The sequence below is a fragment of the Equus przewalskii genome, chromosome 2 (assembly GCF_037783145.1).
Source record: "Equus przewalskii isolate Varuska chromosome 2, EquPr2, whole genome shotgun sequence".
Lineage (NCBI taxonomy): Eukaryota > Metazoa > Chordata > Mammalia > Perissodactyla > Equidae > Equus > Equus przewalskii.
Window position 1 is genome coordinate 80,084,674 of NC_091832.1, and position 17,815 is coordinate 80,102,488.

General features: G+C 41.8%; 2 protein-coding genes across 8 annotated transcripts in view; one reads left to right on the forward strand and one right to left on the reverse strand.

Moving 5' to 3' along the window:
* RNF175 (ring finger protein 175) overlaps positions 1-4,198 on the forward strand; it is a 48,769-nt gene extending 44,571 nt beyond the window's left edge. For 3 of the 4 annotated variants that reach the window (XM_008524438.2, XM_070608843.1, XM_070608844.1), the window contains one exon: positions 1,795-4,198. In XM_008524438.2, coding sequence (XP_008522660.2) covers positions 1,795-1,915 — 121 coding nt within the window. In that variant the 3' untranslated portion in view covers positions 1,916-4,198. The remainder of the gene's footprint in view (positions 1-1,794) is intronic. The other variant, XM_070608842.1, reaches the window with a different exon arrangement.
* A 1,274-nt stretch (positions 4,199-5,472) lies between these two features.
* On the reverse strand, positions 5,473-16,745 carry TLR2 (toll like receptor 2). Of its 4 annotated transcripts, none has more exons than XM_070608838.1 (3): positions 16,606-16,745; positions 9,116-9,207; positions 5,473-8,359 (listed from the first exon to the last, which is right to left on the reverse strand). In XM_070608838.1, exon 3 carries the CDS (start codon positions 8,341-8,343, stop codon positions 5,989-5,991), a length of 2,355 nt encoding a protein of 784 aa, XP_070464939.1. In that variant the 5' UTR covers positions 8,344-8,359; positions 9,116-9,207; positions 16,606-16,745; the 3' UTR covers positions 5,473-5,988. The 4 variants fall into 4 exon arrangements, with proteins under 4 accessions (XP_070464939.1, XP_070464940.1, XP_070464942.1 ...); XM_070608839.1 differs by lacking the exon at positions 16,606-16,745 and adding an exon at positions 9,362-10,466; XM_070608841.1 differs by lacking the exon at positions 9,116-9,207 and having other exon boundaries at positions 16,606-16,738.
* Positions 16,746-17,815: the final 1,070 nt, after the last annotated feature.

Here is a 17,815-nt window from a genome sequence, read left to right on the forward strand (position 1 = left end):
TAAATGCCAAAAAAAGATACTTTCTACTATTTATATTCCATATATTCCACTATAAGGGCTTTAGTGGGAATGTGAGGGGGTGTTTCAAAAAATAGGTAATTATATAGAAGGATAAGATAAATGAAAGATGGATGGTGAGATAGACAGACAGACAGATGAATGTAGGTAATTTGTAGATGGCGTGGGTGGGTAGATAAATAGATTGGAATTGAAATTTTAAAAGCCCCAAATGAGAACTAGAGTATAGGAAACTATTTTTAAGGTGTACCAAATTTTATTATTTCCAGAAATGAGTAGAGTTTTTTTCCCTTGGATTTTAGCTTTTTCAATTCCTTGCTATGCCTCATCTTTTCTTAGATTAAACCCTAGTGATAGTAATATTGAAAGGAAATGAAGACCCACAGACTTGGTCACCTTACGGCAGCAACTAGAATTTTTATAGACCCCAGGGATTCCCAATTGAATAAACCCAAATCTCACAAAGGCCACAGGAAGGTAAGGGCCCCATCCAGAGCTGACTATAAAGACTTAATCCTCAATCCCACTGGCCCAAGACCATAATATATGTCTTTCAGGGTGGGTAAATGGAATTAAAACTTATCTCCCATTAAGCAGAAGAGCCTTGAGAAGTTGGCATCAATCTGCCAAGTACTCTCTCTTCTCATTAGAGACAGCCTTTCAATACTCTGAGTCCCAGTCACCTAAATTTCATGGTGCCGAAGGAGACACCTCCCTGGCTTCCTGCTCCCCCTACTTTTCACCAACCCCAAATGTACAGTTTTAACAATGGCTGTTGGCAGCAACACCCCCATCCCTGAGGACTGCAAATCAAGGGAAGACTTTCAAGTGGGGCAGCAGAGGAGGCAGCATCGAGGGGTCTTTGGGCCTCAGAACCTTGCCAGAGCAACACCCTCTGCAGCCACCAGCTCCATCCACACGGCTGGCCTTTGTTGGTAAGACAGTCCATCTCCAAGACCACTGAGGCTACAGGTGTGCGATGCTCCTTCCTCCTGCCCTCTCATCCACTCTCCCTGAGTTTCCCTACAAACATGAGGAGACCGAGTCCAGAACCACTTTTGATTAAGACTTTATAAAACTACAGGACATAAATCTTTCTTATAAAATTGGTGATAATATGATCATAAATGTCACCTTCAATGATCATTCAAATAACAAAGGACAAGTGGTTTCTTTATATGGTCTCGAGAGAATAAACTTTTAAATATTACGTGTACTCTTTTTACTGAGACTCCATAGAAGAAAAGGTACACGTGAAAAAACAGCCTTTATGTGTGTAACATGGCTATCAGAAATGCTATGTATCAAGTGCTCTTGGCACAGTTTATCAAGGATACCAGGAAAAGGCATGTCTTAGCTGTGAACTCATGTTTTTCTTTTTAATATACTATGAGCTCCTCGGATGAGCTGACTACAGGAAAGCCCAGAGCTGTTTTTGCTCACTTAGAGCAGCTTCCATTATCCTTGGTTTTCCAACGTGGTCATTCTCCTCTTCCTCTTTCCTTTAGTATATCACCTTTGCTTTTTATTCCTGTTTTAGAGTTTGAGATTTTATTGTAAATTGTTTGGATTTATTTTTGGAAATTAAGTGTAGCATAAATGACAATGATAACCAAATGCTATAAAAATCATGCAAGGGGCTTTTAAATGAGCACATACAATTAACAAGAAAGGAAATACCCACTCATGACGTTGCTTATTATCTTTGCAAATGATATTTATGAACATTTCTGCTACTTGGCTGTAGATAGAGCAACCTCCTTAACTGGGATTTAGCTGGGAGCGCACACGCTTTTTGTATGGACAAATCCTGGATTGGCTTCGTTATTTGGTGGCCTGGCAACCCGTGGTGATAGGAATAGTTCAAGGCATTAACTATTCTCTAGGGCTGGAATAGTACAGCTGACTTGCCCCAGAAGCAATGTATTGCATGTTGAAATATTTTTAAATCCTTGATCCTACATTTAATATTAATATTCTTTTTTTAATTTTAGAGATGATCCCAAGAGTTTAGAGAAGTGAATAAAATTTGGTCTCTTACATAGGCAATTTGTCTATGTGGAGAGAATTTAAAGGGAAGTTGAACAATGCAATAAACAAAGCATGCTTTGCATCTTTCCCATTTCAATTGTTTTCTAATCCATGCCTGCAACACATGTGTTAACAGCCCACCACAGACATCCCACCTCTAGTTTGGCTGACGATGATCTCATCTGTAAAGTGTTTCAGAGGTTTGCAAAGTACTTCTTACATACACAATGTAGTTAGAACTAATACCTTCTGATCAGTTCAACGTCTTCAAAGAAGTAGGCAGAGTTGTTAAGTAATCTGTGGTTTAAGGATGTGGTCTTTTCTGTTCTTTGTACTTGTCACCAAGTGGCAGCTTTGGCACCACAAAGCTCTTCTATATGGAGAGGGTTACTCCCAAAACCTTCAGCACAAGGTGCCACAGCCCACTCAGTGGGCCACAGCTACACTGGCGATGCTGGGCCTGCCAAATGCTCTCAACCCACCCAAGGGCTGCACTAAAGTGGGGAGAATCACTCTCTTCTTTTGTGCCACTCTGTTCACATATGCACACATACACGTGCACACACACATGCACACACACACGCACACTCTATTGCCATGCTCTGCTTTTATTGTCTCAGAGCACTTATCAATACCTGCAATCATATCATGGATTTATTTGTTTCCTGTTTATTTTTTGTCTTCCCCTCCATGAAGGCAGAGAATGTTATCAGTTTTCTTCCTTACTGTATCTCTAGCACTTGGAGCAATGCCTGGCACGTAACAGGCACTCAGTGAATATTTGTTGAAAGAACGAATTAATCCAGGAGGAGGGAACAAAATGAACAAAATGGGGAAGGCCAGTCAGAAAGAATTAACCCAAGATATGTTGGACTCCCAAAATTAATTCATTTTAAATTTATCAGTCATTTCTTAAACAGCCAACACCATCTACAGAACACCAGACATCTACTCTGCAATGCCTGAAGACATCACACTTGTATGAAGCAAAAGGGAAACACATCTATTGCTAAAAATATCGGCAAAGGATCTAACTTAATGTTATTCAGAGTTCCATCATAGTTGTAACAAAGAAAACTCACACACAGATTTCTACCTGTTGGTAGTTTTCCTTCCTGAAACTGCCCAGTGCTTCAGCATTACGATTGGTTCACCATCATGATTATTAGAAGATTTGACTCTGGTTTATTTCCCTACTCAGCAAACGTTCAACAACTCAATTCTTATTACATACCAGGCATGTGCAAGGGTTAAAGAGAGAAAACAAGATTGAGTTTATAGTCTATTGACAAATAAAAGCCTTCACATTTGGATAAAGCACTAACTAAATATTAGTTTTTCTTCTGTAAAAGAAGGAGTCCTTAAATTGACCTCTGATGTATTTGCTTTTTTCTTTTATGGACAGCTGCCTGAGGGTAGCTGTTAGAACCCTATGAAGTCTGGGCAAGTCAACCAGTATGTATCTGCATGGAATCCTGAATGACCCTGAGAGTTCAGAGATGTTAGATAATAATAATTAAACAATCCCAGGAAAAAAAAGATGCTATTTTCTTTATATGGTTTAAGTATTTGAAATCCAATCCCAATTTTGTGAAGATATATATAGAGAGAAAAAAATAAAATACTGGAGAGCTATACACTACCCAGTTGCCAGTGTTTACCCCAAGGTAAAGGGATAAGAGCTGATTCTTATCTTTTATATGTTTTCATCTCTTTTCCAAAATTCCTACAGTGAACATGTTTAACATTTACAATGCGAAAAATAAAGTCTTCTTTTAAAATATTGCTTTAAATCTATCAATTAACTATGAAGCTATTTCTACTGTTGTTTAAATTTTTTTTAGGTTGGAAGGGTTTTTTTATTATTAAGGTCACATTGGTTTATAACATTATATAAATTTCAGGTGAAATCACTATATTTCTACTTCTGTACAGACTGCATTGTGTTCACCACCAAAACTCTAGTCGCCATCCATCACTGTACATGTGTCCCTTTACCCCTTTTGCCTTCCCTCCACCCACTTCCTCTCCAGCTGTTTAGATCATTGAAATTAAATCTACATCAAGTCCGTGTTAAATTTGTCTGGTTCTCATGATAATTAACATTGTGCTTAATGTAGGAAATAGAGAAGTAAAGCAAAAAGTCCATTATGGTGTTTGGTTTCTGTGGCGTCTCCTCAAGTTTCCTTCTCCTGAACTTTCCCATTTTTTTCTTAGGCTGCCTACTGTTCCCTCCATTATACTCTCCCAGGAATTTATATGAGAGAGAAGAAACACGGTGTGAGTTTCCCAAGGACTAAAGCCTGTGATGCACTTAATGAACTTATCTCTTTGGGATAGTTTTCTGCAAACAACAGGGTCCCTTATATCCCTACTAGTATCCATAACAGAGAAATATCCATTTACAAACCATAAGACATAAGCAGATGAATCACTTTTTGGAAAAGAAGAAGAAGAAGAATAGCTAACATCTACTATAGGCATCCCTGTCACCCCGTGCAAGCACCCCATGGTCCCCATTCTGACAGGCTTGGTCCTCTTGCCCTCTTCACCCCTCCAGGGAAATGGTAAGCTAGGGGTGTGCACTCAGTGGTTCACTTACATTACTGTACATTAATATTTACACCAGAGATATTATAGATAGCTACATGATGTAGATCTTATTATACCTATTTTAAGGACAGGAAAATATTTTGGGTCTGATTAAGTGACTTACCCAAAGATACACATCTACTAACCCAGGTCTGACTCCAGAGTCCAATTAACCACACAAAGCCAGTTCTGGCTGAGAATTGACTGGGGTCAGAGGAGGTTCGCTTGTGGTTCCCAGCTTAAGAAGAGTCGCACCAAATCAGTAAATAGCACTTGGCTTTTAAATTTAATGCATTCATTGAATTAAGTTTAATGTATTATTAAATCTAGATTATAAAAATTAATATATGGAAGTGGTATCTATTTTTTAAATTACTGTATATCAAATATTTTTGAGTCATTATGATGAACCTCTAGGTACATTCTGTTTATAAATCTATTTAGCTCACTTGTACTTTTATAAATTTTCAGAAGAAGAGGAAAGAAGGCATTTTTAGAATCAGAAAGAAAACTTTTCAAAGAAGAAAAAAGCAACAGGATGCAGGGGAAACAGCCAGGAACACAGGGACCAAGAGGCTAAGTCACTGGAAGCTAAGTAGAACTTCACACATAGTTAAAGGCTGGAGGAAGATCAGAGTCAGGGATATGGCAGGCTTCTTTCACATTCTTCCAAACGGAGTATTTTATTTACTTCCCTGGTTTAATTCTCATGGAAAGACATAATTTACTGCCTCCTGTATTATGTACCCTCTCTCAAGTAACTATGACAAGGGAAACCTATCAAATACCCAGAAAGACAGACCCAGTCCACATGAAAACACACCCTCCAGGTATTTTGTATCCTGTAAAGTTTAATGGGGACACACAACACTTTTTTCTAGGAATAACAAGAAGTTTGGCTGAGTGAGCGAAGCGTTTTGCTTTGATGCTCTAGAGTGCGGTCACACAGGGAGGAGACCGCTGGGTGGGATGGAGAAGGCCCTCGATTGACATGGATGCCTCTCCTTGCAGAAAGCTGACGGACACATCCGGCTGAAATCTATTCATTTGTGCCCTTTCTGAATGAACTAAGCCAACTGCTACAGCTAATTCAGGTATCAATAATGCACTCAGATCCTGATTATCTCATAGGATAAAGAAAAACCAAAAACGATTTTTTTCAATCTGGTAGCAGTTTTTATAAAACAGCACTCTACATAAAATCTGAGTTTTAGTCGTTTTAGTAAGCAAGGCCTCAAATGACAGTACATTCATGTGGGTTACATATAAGTGTGTCAAAATGGACCTAGTTACAACTAGTGATATAAAGACCACCAGCAAACCAAGACTGGCCTTTAATGAAGGAACCTAGGACTTTATGGCGGCTCTCAAATTTAACCAAAACCCCTCCTGCTGAGCTTCATCAGTGGGCCACTCCAGGTAGGTCTTGGTGTTCATTATCTTCCGCAGCTTACAGAAACGCTGGGGAATGGCCTTTTTGTCAATGGGCTCCAGAAGAATGAGAATGGCAGCATCATTGTTCTCATCAAAGAGACGAAAATGGGAGAAGTCCAGTTCGTACTTACACCACTCACTCTTCACAAAGTTTTCAGAAAGCACAAAGATGGTTTTGTGGCTCTTTTCAATCGAGTCAATGATATTGTCAATAATCCATTTGCCAGGAATAAAGTCCCGCTTATGAAGACACAACTTAAAGGGAGGGTTGAAGTGCTCCAGCTCCTGCACCATGAGGTTCTCCACCCAGTAGGAGTCCCGTTCACTGTAAGACACGAAGGCGTCATAACAGATGTCCCTTTGGGGAGCTGTCCTGGGCTTCCTTTTGGCCTGGAGCCAGGCCCACATCATTTTCATGTACCACAGTCCATGGAAATGGTGACACAGAACCCCAGTGAGCAGGATCGACAGGAAAAGGGCACAGCACACAGCAGACACCAGAGCTGTCCTGTGGCATTCAGAGACCGAGAGATGAGTGTCCTGAACCCGCTGGCCCCGCACGTGGGAGGGAGAGTCACACAGGTAGTTTTCTGGCCAGTCGATCAGGATCTGGTCCAGTGCCTGCTCCTCCTGAGTGAAAGACAGGAACTCACAGGAGCAAATGAAATTGTTGCCACCAGCTTCCAAAGTCTTCAATTTTTGAAAAGAATCAAGTTGCTCCTTAGAGAAAGTATTTATTGTGTTTCTGCTGATTCTCATGACTAATAACATGGGTAAGAAGGAGGCATCTGGTAGAGTCTTCAACTTATTTCTGGAAATATAAAGTTCTTTGACTTGTGGCAAAATCAAAGAAAATGAATTGAGATTGTTATTGCTAATATCTAAAACTTCCAGTGTCTGGGGAATGCATTGGGTTAAACGATCTATTCTTATGCTGGATAAATTCAAATATTTCATCTTTTCTGGCCACTGACAAGTTTCAGGCATAGAATGAAAACTGTTCTTGCTGATGTCAAGTTTAGTCAGGTTTTTCAGAGTAAGCAAAGTTTCTCCAGTTTTTCCTAATGACGTCAAATGATTTTGCCTTAAAATTAAGGTTTGGAGGGAGGGCCAGGCACGCTCACAGGCTGAGTTTTTCAAGTATTCCTCAACCATTAAATTGTCACTGAGATCCAAATATTCTAATGATTTTAAATGTCGTGAAAGTGAACAAGGAACCAGAAAAACCTTACTATTTTCTATTGTGATCCTTTTAACTCTTTCTGTAAGTGAATAAATACTACTCAGATCACGAAATAAGTAAAACTGTGGAATACGCAACCTCCGTATCGTTAATGTCTCTAGCTTACCTATAACTTTAATTTTGTCTATATCCGGTGTCCTAAATTCACCAAGCCCATCAAGAGTACACTCATCAAACTCTGCTTCTGACACTCCAGAAATATAATTCAACAGCTTCACAATTTCATCAAAACTTTCATCAGTGATTTTCACATTTCTAAATGTGAACTTTTTAATCAATGTATTGGTTTCAGGGTCAGATACTTCTGCAAAATGGAAAGTGTTTAAATAAGTATCTCTCAGTTCCAAATATTCCAAGGAACTCAAAGTATCTAGAATAATCTCCGGCAGTAAAACAGGCTGCTTCATACGAAGGATCAAATGACTGATGTTCTGAATTGATTTGAAACTCTTGGGCTCATACCGCTGGAGATTTGTAGCATCAATCTCAAGTTCTTCAAGGAAAGTGAGCCCAGCAAAATCCTTTCCCTGAATCTCAGTGAAGTGAATATTTCCCACTTTCAGGATTCGCAAATTGGTGAGATGAGAAAAAAGAGATGTTTCCCCGAGTGTTTTGTAAGTGCTTCCCAGTAAGTTTAAGAATTTTAAAGAAGAAAGGGGCCTGAACCAGGAGGACGATAAATTAGATAAGTGATTATTGGACAAGTCCAAATGTTCAAGACTCCTCAGGGAGGAAAAAGAGTCTTCCTCTATGGTGTTGATGTCATTGGACCCCAGCCTCAGGGCCTTGAGGTTCACACACTTCCACAGGTCACTGTTGCCGACAGAGGCGATCTTGTTGTTGGACAGGTCAAGACTTTTCACAGCTGCCGTGAGGCCTGAGGGGATGGAGTTTAAAGATCTGGAGCGGCCATCGCAGACACCAGTGGGATCACAAGACAGAGAAGAAGGCTGATCAGGGACCCCTTCCTTGGAGAGGCTGATTACGGCCCCTAAGACCCACACCGTCCACAAAGCATGTGGCATTGTCCAGTGATTCAACCTACAAATAAAAGACATTCAGATGAGTGATTGTTTGACAGGGTATCGTAATTCCAGTTCTTGAGAAACGTTCTGTAAGGTGTAACACACACACACAGAGCTACCAGGAAATAAGCGAGAGGCACATGGAATGTATGAATGGGGATAAAAAATGAATTCCCTGACACATCCAGCAACACTAACACGATACACTGCACTGTGCAGTGACTTAAAAGCACAATACCATCTGAGAGTAGAGTGGGACTCGATAAACATGGGTTGAAAGAATGAGTGAATGAATGGAGGAATGACAAGCAAGCAGTTTAAGAAATGGACTAGGCTTAACCACACAGATTTACAATCACCCAAATCTGCACTTCACCCTGTTTTATATTTTAAGCATGGCTCTTCCCTTCCTCGATGCCTCCTGGGAGTTAGAGATGTCACAGAGCCAGAGCACCGCTCTCACTGGACACTATTCACTGAACGCCGCTCCAGGAGCAGCATGCTCTTTGACCAAAAGTTAAAGGTCCCATGCTCCTCAACCCTGTCTGGCACCTACTACTAGCAGGCAGGCCCAGGCAGAGCAAGGTGGTTTGCTGAGCTGAGGGACAATCAGACCATTAGAACCTTCTCTTCCTGTAGAGAAGCAAGTGCAGAAGACAGTGCTTTAGTCTGGATGGGCTGTTGAGAGAAACGCGGGGGAAATCAAGCTGTCTGCACACTCTCCACAACCGCTAGTTTCCTTTCAACCATGAACCCAGCACTTTCTGCCCACCTTCTGCACCCTTTATCCTTCTCTGGCTCTATTCAGCTCTCTCACTCCTTGCATGTGTCCTCCTTTGTCTGTATTTGCTCACTGCATTAACTCTACAAAAAAAGGAAAAATTTGTTAACCCCAAAAGAATACTTTTGATGAGTAAAGTTAATTTCCCACATTCAGAGAATTTGAGAGATTATAAAGGCCTAGGCTATCTCATTTATAGGCACAGAGAATTAAGACATAAATAATGTTAATACATACTTGGTTTGGGAATTTAATCGCTGTTGCAGCCAGATTTTTTATGGCAACACCAATGCCACAGCTTTGCATCACCTCCTGTCTCCTTTAGATAAATGGGGTCATAGCATGCATATTTATTCTGGATTTTCATTTCTCATCTAAAATTACAGCTTGACGTCTTTCTATGTCAGCATATAGAGACAGTTCTGATTTTCTTCCAATGGATCACAGCATTTCATAGTAGGTATACACCATAATTTGCATTCCCATCAGCACTGTATGAGAGTTCCCATTGCTCTACATCTTGCCACCTCTTTGCACTGTCAGTCTTTTTAATTTCAGCTATTCTGGTAGGTAGGTAGGTAGTGGTATCTCACTGTAGTCTGAATTGCATTTCCTAGACTAATAATAGGTCTGAACACCTCTGCGTATGGTCGTTTGGAAATCCTCATTTGTAATGTGCCTGTTTCAGCTTCTGGCCCATTGTTTTCTACTGGGATCCTATAATTATTAAATTATAGGGGCTCTTTATATACTCTGGAAATGGAAGATGTATGTGTCACAAATATCTTCTTCCACTCCGTGGTTTGCCTTTTCACTTTCTTAGTGGAATCTTTTGATGAACAGATGTCATTAAATTTTCTGTTTTGTTTTGTAAAATAGTGATTTTTGTGGCCTGTTTAAAAAATCTTTCCTGCATTATCATGAAGACATTCTGCTTATTATTTTCTAAAATCTTTACTGCTTTGCCTTTCACTTCTAGGCCTATAATCTACCTGGGATTAATATTTGAGGTAGCACACAGGACTCATTTTTTTTTTCCACTATGGGTATTCAATGGACCCAGCACCATTTTTAAAAAGATTGTTTCTGGGAAACAATCAACAATATTACCTTTGCCAATAACCACCTGTCCTCATAGGGATAGGTCTGTTTCAGTGCTCTCTATTCTGATCCAATGCCTATTTGTTCACCCTTGTATCAATAACACACTATATTAAATATATAACATATCTTAATATCCAGGAGAGCATGTCCTTCCTTCTTGCTCTTCTTCAAGTGACTCTTGGTTAGTCTTGGCCCTTTGCGTGTTCTTATAAGTTGCAGAATCGGCTCATCAGTTTCAAAAACAAAACCTGTTTCTTTTAGTCGGCAATGCCGTGAATCTGAAGATCAATTTGGGAATTACTGACATCATTCCAATATTGAATAATCCGATCCATGAGCGTGATATAACTTTCCACCACTTACTTAGGTCTTCTTTAATTTATCACAATAATATCTTATGTGGTTTGCTGCATGGAGGTCTTGAGCATATTTTGTGAAATTTACTTGTAGGCATCTGATACTTTTGAAGCTTTGAAAATAATATTACATACTTCTATGTGGCATATACATATATATGTAGAAATTAAATTAAATTTTATATATTTAGTGTGCACTGAGCAATCTTGCTAAACTAATTTAGTAATTCTACAGTTTGTAGATTCCTTTTTATTTTCTATGTACACAGTCAGATCACCCAGATCTAATAATGGTTTTATTTCTTTTTTCCAATCCTTATACCTCTATTTCATTTTCTTGATTACTAAATGTTGAATTTTATCAAATTCTTTTTTTTCTTCCTTATGTATTGAGATACTAACATGAATTCCCTCCTTTACTTTTTTAAGAAATACTGGTCATTACATTAATCAATTTTAGTGTTAAGACAATCTTGCATTGTTAGAACAAACTCAAAGTTAGTCTGGATGTATTATCCTTTCTATATATTGCTGGATTTTATTTACTAATATTTTGTTTCGAAATTTTGTGTCTATATTCATAAGAAAAATTGCCCTATATATTTCCTTTCCTTTCTTTGGTAGAATTCACCAATTTTATCTTCTGAGCCTGCAGTTTTTGTTGTTATTGTTTGTTCGTTTATTTTGTTTTTGTGAAATACATTAAATTTATTTAACAGCTATGGAACTATTCAGATTTTCTTTTTCTTCTTCTGTCAGTTTTGGTAAATTGTGTTTTTCAAAGAATTTATCATTTACTTTTACATTTTCAAATTCATTGACACAGTTACTTAGAATATCCTCTCATTATTTTAATGTCTGCAGGATCTATAGTAAGATCCCTATTTTATTCCTTAGATGAGTTATCTGTGCCTCTTTTTTTCTTGACTGTCTTGCCAGAGGCTTATCATTTTTATTGATATTTTCAAAAAACCAACTTCTTGCTTTATGGAACCTCTATTTTCTTTCTTTTTCTTTTTTTTTTTTTTAAGATTTTTTTTATTTTTTCTCCTTTTTCTCCCCAAAGTCCCCCGGTACCTAGTTGTATATTTCGTTGTGGGTCCTTCTAGTTGTGGCATGTGGGACGCTGCCTCAGCATGGTCTGATGAGCAGTGCCATGTCCGTGCCCAGGATTCGAACCAACGAAACACTGGGCCGCCTGCAGCGGAGCACGCGAACTTAACCACCCGGCCACGGGGCCAGCCCTGGAACCTTTATTTTCTATTTCATTAATTGCTATTCTTATATTACTATTTCCTTCCTTCTGCTTCCTCTAGATTTCATTTACTGTTCTTCTAATTTCTTGAAGTAGATGTTTGCTCATTAATTTTCTGGAATTCTTCGTTTCTTTCTTTCTTTTTTTTTTTTTTTTTGAGGAAGATTAGCCCTGAGCTAACATCTGCTGCCAATCTTCCTCTTTTTTTGCTGAGGAAGACTGGCCCTGAGCTAACATCTGTGCCCATCTTCCTCTACTTTATACACAGGACGCCCACCCCAGCATAGCTTGCCAAGCAGTGCTATGTCCGCGCCCAGGATCCAAACCAGCAAACCCCAGGCCGCTGAAGCAGAACTTGCATACTTAACCACTGTGCTACCGGGCTGGCCCTGGAATTCTTCATTTTGAATATATCCATTTAAGGTCATCAGTTTTCATCTAAGTACTGGTTTAGCTGTATCTATCTTCCATGTTTCTTTCTCTTCTGTTCTTTCCATACTTTTGTCTCTTCAAGTTTCAGTCTAGCTGTTTTCTTCTGCTTTATTTTCCAGTTTATTATTCTTTCTTCAGCTGTGTTAAATCCATCCACTGCTTTTACATTTTTTGGTTACTGTACTTTTCATCTGTATAATTTCTATTTGGTTCTTTTTCACATCTGCTGTGTCATTTTTTCATAGTTTCCAATTCTCTGCCCAAATTTTCAGTTGTGTCTTTTATCACCTTGAACACAGTAAGCACAGTCTGCTAGGCTGCATGGCACTTTCGATGGCCTTGAAGGAAGGGGTGTAAAGGTTAAGGTCTGAGGCAGTCATGGATGGAATAGATAAGGCTGAAATCGAGGAAAACAAGTCTTCACAGCTTTCATTTATCTGGATGGCTCAGACAGTCTCAATCTCTGAAAATGGATTAAGGTGATTTCTGGAATGCTAGTGCTCATGGGTACCTGCAGAAGGAAAGAAAAATTTTCTCTAAAAGAAGATAGCATCGTCCTAGGCCTCGAATTTCCTTCTACAAACAAGTTTTCAAATACAATGTCCAGTACAAAATAAAAAACAACCAGGTACTAAAGGAAGCAAGATAATGAGTATGAGGAGCAGAAACAGCTGACAATAGAAACTAACCCAGAGAGGCTATAGATCTAGTACTGTACCCACCTGTAGAATGGACAGGGTTAGGATGAGACGGTTATTACTGTCCAGTACTATACCTATTCCATTGTCTTTCTGCTTAGTCAGTTACTAAAAAAATCCTCTGAGTATAATTGTACTAGGCAACCAACATTTATTTGATTTTTTCCATTTTGTAATAAATAGCACAAATCTTAAGAAATCTATACCAGTGTTCAGCTAAGATTTAAGATCAAGTACATCTATTTTATTTTATTTTTCCTAGTCTTTTCTCTTTAAAATGTAAAATTTATAAGAGCAGAGATCTTGAGCTATTTCATACAAATATTATATGGTATCTATTGCATGGTGAGTTTTCAACAAATTATAATTGTTGATGATGCTAAAACTACGGTTAACAATTTGACCCTTAAGATCAGAACTCCTTCTCTCCCCTCTCATTTCCCCACTACATTACAGCATAGGGCAGGGAACCCCTCAACGTAAGACACTGAGAAATGGAAGGGCAATGGCTAGAGTTAGACTAAATGAAGTCACATCTAATGAGGGTTGTGGGTCTGGACAAACTATAAAAATCATCTGCTTAAAGAATTCAGAAAGTTGACAGACTGGTAAGGAATTATTGGTCCAAGACTCAAGAAAGGATGGAAATCTGAGAAATAAGCCTGGTATTAGAGGCAACTTACTCTGTGGACATCTGCTGATTTGGGTAGAGAGGAAGTTGAAGCCCACAGTGAAACCATGACCCGATACCGGCTTTAGGGCTAGGCCTAAATGATAATGCCTGGTGAAGCACGAAAGGAGAAAGGACTCATGGCCCAGTGCGTGGTAGAGAACCAAAAGTGAGCTCTCTCCATAAAACCATGTTCAGGGAAGAGGTTACACTTATGTGACGAGGAAGCTAAAAAACCTCTGCCATCTGGCCCAGGGTCTCGACCTGGCTGGAAACCAGCCTACCAGAAACCTTCTATAAGAAATCAGAACCCCAGGTCTGCCGCACACACTGGTGTGGATCCAAATATTCAAAGATATAGTAACAGATTTTTTTTTCAGAATTGAAGAAAAACCTAAGTTCCCAAATTATAAATGCATATTGAATCCCAAACAAAAAAGAATAAAAATTCCTGCCCTAGCCTGAAAATAATGAAATAATATCCTCAAAGGGCTGAGAAAACATATCTGTCAATCTAAATGTCTACACCCATTTAAATTATCATTCAAGAGTAAAGATACGACAGGCATTTTCAGGCATTTAAAAACTAAAAAAGAATTGTTATCCATAGACCCTCATTGAGAGAAGTACCCAAAAACTTACGTTCTTCAGCAATACGGAAAATGAACCCGGTAAGAGTAGGCAGCATACGGAGCAACAATTGAATTTTTTTAAATATAATAATATTTAATAGATAAGAAGGAAGACAGCACTCAAACACTCAGACGTGACTTTTCAATAAGAGGGAAAAGTAATGTAAATTTTAAATGATATTGTGGGAGAAAAAACCCGTAATTTTGACAAGCAAGCCTACTATTTTGAAGGAGTAAATATGACTTATATGGATCAAAAGAGCTTTCTGAGGAGGTCACATCCAGGATGTCATATCCAGTAAATCATGCCCAATCACTAAAACCAAGACAAGATATTTAACCAACAAGCCAAATTCTTTTTTTTTTTTTGCCTTGGGCAGATCACTGCACATGTCTGAGTCTCACTTCCCCCGGTTGCAAAACGATTTCCTCATTTCTGAGGCCCTTCCTCATTTGAGCAGTCTACGTCAAAAGGCTCTAACTTTGGAGATAGTTCTAGCCGCTGACCCATAATTCTGACCCATTATTACTCTTTGTGTTGCTTTTAACTTTCATCCTTCCTAAAAACAAATTAAATTACCTGCTGCAGAGTATTAAAAGCACTCAGGTATTAAATGACTAACCCCCCAAAAATCTATCCTGTCTCGTCCTGCAGAAAGCAAAGCTAGTGGATTCTTGTATATGCCTTCCCACAGGGGTATGTTTCCTGGGTGTTCATTGCTGAAGGGATATTTCTCTGGAGGACCATGTAGGGTTCCAAAAGAAAGACAGAAGGTGGCAGAGGGAAACTGGTGGGAGAAATCAGTATTGCCTTAAATGGAGAGCTCTTGCCATACCTGGGACCACTTCCTGATCATATGCAGTTCTGAGCTCCCTTATTTTATTTTTAAATTTTTATTAAATTTATTTAAACTAAAAAAAAAAGAGTTCACCCATTCCTCCCACCCTTTAGCCGCCACCCCTTGCAACCTCCTGCAGGATATTTAACCAACCAAGCCAAATTCTTAAATAAAATAATGCAAAAAATTAACTCATAAGCTTAGAAACGTCCAAAACACGCTGTCAACTTCTGGCAATTTTGATAAACTGGGTTCATTATAAAAAGTTTAAAGATGCAAATGTCCTCTGCTTAGAACAGGAAGAAACTTAAAACATTGGTGAATAAGTCATTTTCAAATAGGCTGTTTGACATTTCCTTTTTTTTTTTTTTTTGGTCTCTACTTTCAAGTCAGGCCACCCTACCTACCAGCTGCTTTTTGGTGAAGATCTGAGTTAGTAAAAGTGCAGACAAGACCTTCTGCAAGATTAGAATCAGCTCACCCGCCTGAGTTGTTTACAATTAGAACTTGTCCCCACCACCTCTTTTTAAACAGGTAAAACGCCACCCTGTCTTGCATTTAAGTTCTAAACGCAAGTTCTCATTTTGAAGAAGTTATAAGGTGAACTTTAAAGCATTCTTATTTAAAGAACTCGTCTCTGCTTAAACGCTCGAAGGTATTTTCTAACCAGAGACGTCACTCAGAGATTCTAAGGATGAAGGAACGAGGAGCCCGCCGCGGCGCAAAGGCCAGCTCTGGGGGAGGGAGCTCGAGTCCCGGGGCAGCTCCCAGTCCTGAACGTTCGCCGCTTCTGAGCCAGGGGCAGCGAAACCCCACGTTTCGCAGTTGGGTCCCGGGGGTGGCGGGCGAGCGCGGACCCGCCCCCAGCAGGACGCACGCGGTCAAGCTCGAGAGCCTGCGCCTGATCCCCGTCTCCCGAGGGCGGAGTCGAGGGGGCCGAGGGGGCCGAGGCAGCGGGAAGGGCGGGCCTGCGGGAACCCGGGACGCCGGAGGACAGGGCCGGGGTCACCGCCCACCTCGGGCTCCCGGGGACCGCGGCCGTCCGCAGCTTGGAGCCAGCGGAAACTCCGCGCAGCGACCCCCAGGGACCTCCGAGGCTGGAAGGGCGCTGGGCCCCGCCACGGACCGTGGGCACCGAGGCGCTCAGAGGTGGGCGTCTCTCTGCCGTGCCCGGTCCCTTTCCAGGTGGCCCTTCCTCCTCCCGAGGGTGACCTCAGCCGGACCTCCGCGTGTCCGCCTCCCCGCGCAGATTGGGCGGCAGGAGCATGGACGTCCCCTAGGGCCGGAGGCTCTCCGAGCGCGCGCCGCCTCTGCCGGGCCCCGAGCCGCGCGGCTGGGCTCCTGGGTGCAGCCGCGGGGCCGCGGGAACCCCAGCGCCCCCTCCCCGGCCGCCGCTCCCCTGCGCCCCTGCCCGCCCGAGCCGGGTCAGGACTGGGCGCGAGGACGCCCGCCGAGCGCGCTCCCGGCCCGACGCCGGCGGGAAGGGCCGACGTACCTGGGGAGTCCGCGAGCCGCCGCCAGGCCGCGCCTTCTTGCCGCCTGCGGTGGGGCAGCGAGGCACCGAGAAAGAGAGTCCCGGCGAGTGCGCCGCGGGACGCCCCTGCCCCGGCCCAGGAGCCGCCCCTCGCCCCGGAGAGGCGATGCCCGGCTCGGTCCGCGCGCCCGGCGGCTGTGGCCCGGGGCCGCCCGAGCCGCCCTTCCCCGCAGGCTCCCTCGGGTGACTGTGACTGAGGTGTGGCCCTGACGGCTGCCGGGTGCCGGCCAGGTTGGAGGAGGGCGCTGGGGGCTGGGGAGGAGTCGCGGTAAAGGAAAAAGAGAACCGAGATGCTAGCGGCCTCCGCGTCGGATTCCCGAAGCACAGAAGAAGGTTTCGTAACCAGACAGAAGGCTAATTACCCAACCAGGATTTCCTTGAAGCTTCGGTCATCGAAAGCCTCACATGACTGTGAAACACGCTGTCGTTAAACGCCACTCCGTCTCCATCCTTGGGAACCTGAATTCAGTATCGTGAGCCATGCTTCTCATTTTTCCCCCCTTTTCAACACTTACTCACTGGCCAATCTCCGGTCCACTTGCACCCGCAAGTCTGTGCTCTCCTGCCTTAAAATAGCCCACCAGTCACTATCCAGACCAACACAGCAAGATTTTGCCTGGGATAAGGACAGGCCCAGGGGGCCGGCCTCGGCCGAGCGGTTCAGTTTCGCGCGCTCCGCTTTGGCAGCCCAGGGTTTCGCCCGTTGGGATGCTGGGTGCCGGCCTAGCACCGCTTATCAAGTCATGCTGAGGCGGCGTCCCACAACTAAAATATACGACAATGTACTGGGGGGCTTTGGGGAGAAGAAGAAAAAAAAAGATTGGCAACAGATGTTAGCTCAGGTGCCAATCTTAAAAAAAAAAAAAAAAAGGACAGCCCCAGGTTGTTCCCCCCCCCCCCCCCCCCGATCCTGGGCAGTTCCTGGCCGTGCGCTGACTATCTCTAGTACCTACGTCCCATTCCTAGTCTGACTGGGAAATGATGTGGGACATCCACTTATATCCAAGATTTTGGACCTAAGTCCTTCCTTTGCTCCGTTCCATTCCTGCTTCTCAAAGTAAGTAATTCCAAAAACAGTCTTCGATTGGCTTTCTTCATTTCCACTGACACTAGCAAGGAATGTTTATAAGGGAAACAAGCTACCTTTTAAAAATTAAACTGTCTTAATATT

Bases quoted from the DNA above. Each gene is read 5' to 3' on its own strand.
- TLR2 (XM_070608838.1), bottom strand. From the start codon at position 8,343: ATGCCACATGCTTTGTGGACGGTGTGGGTCTTAGGGGCCGTAATCAGC.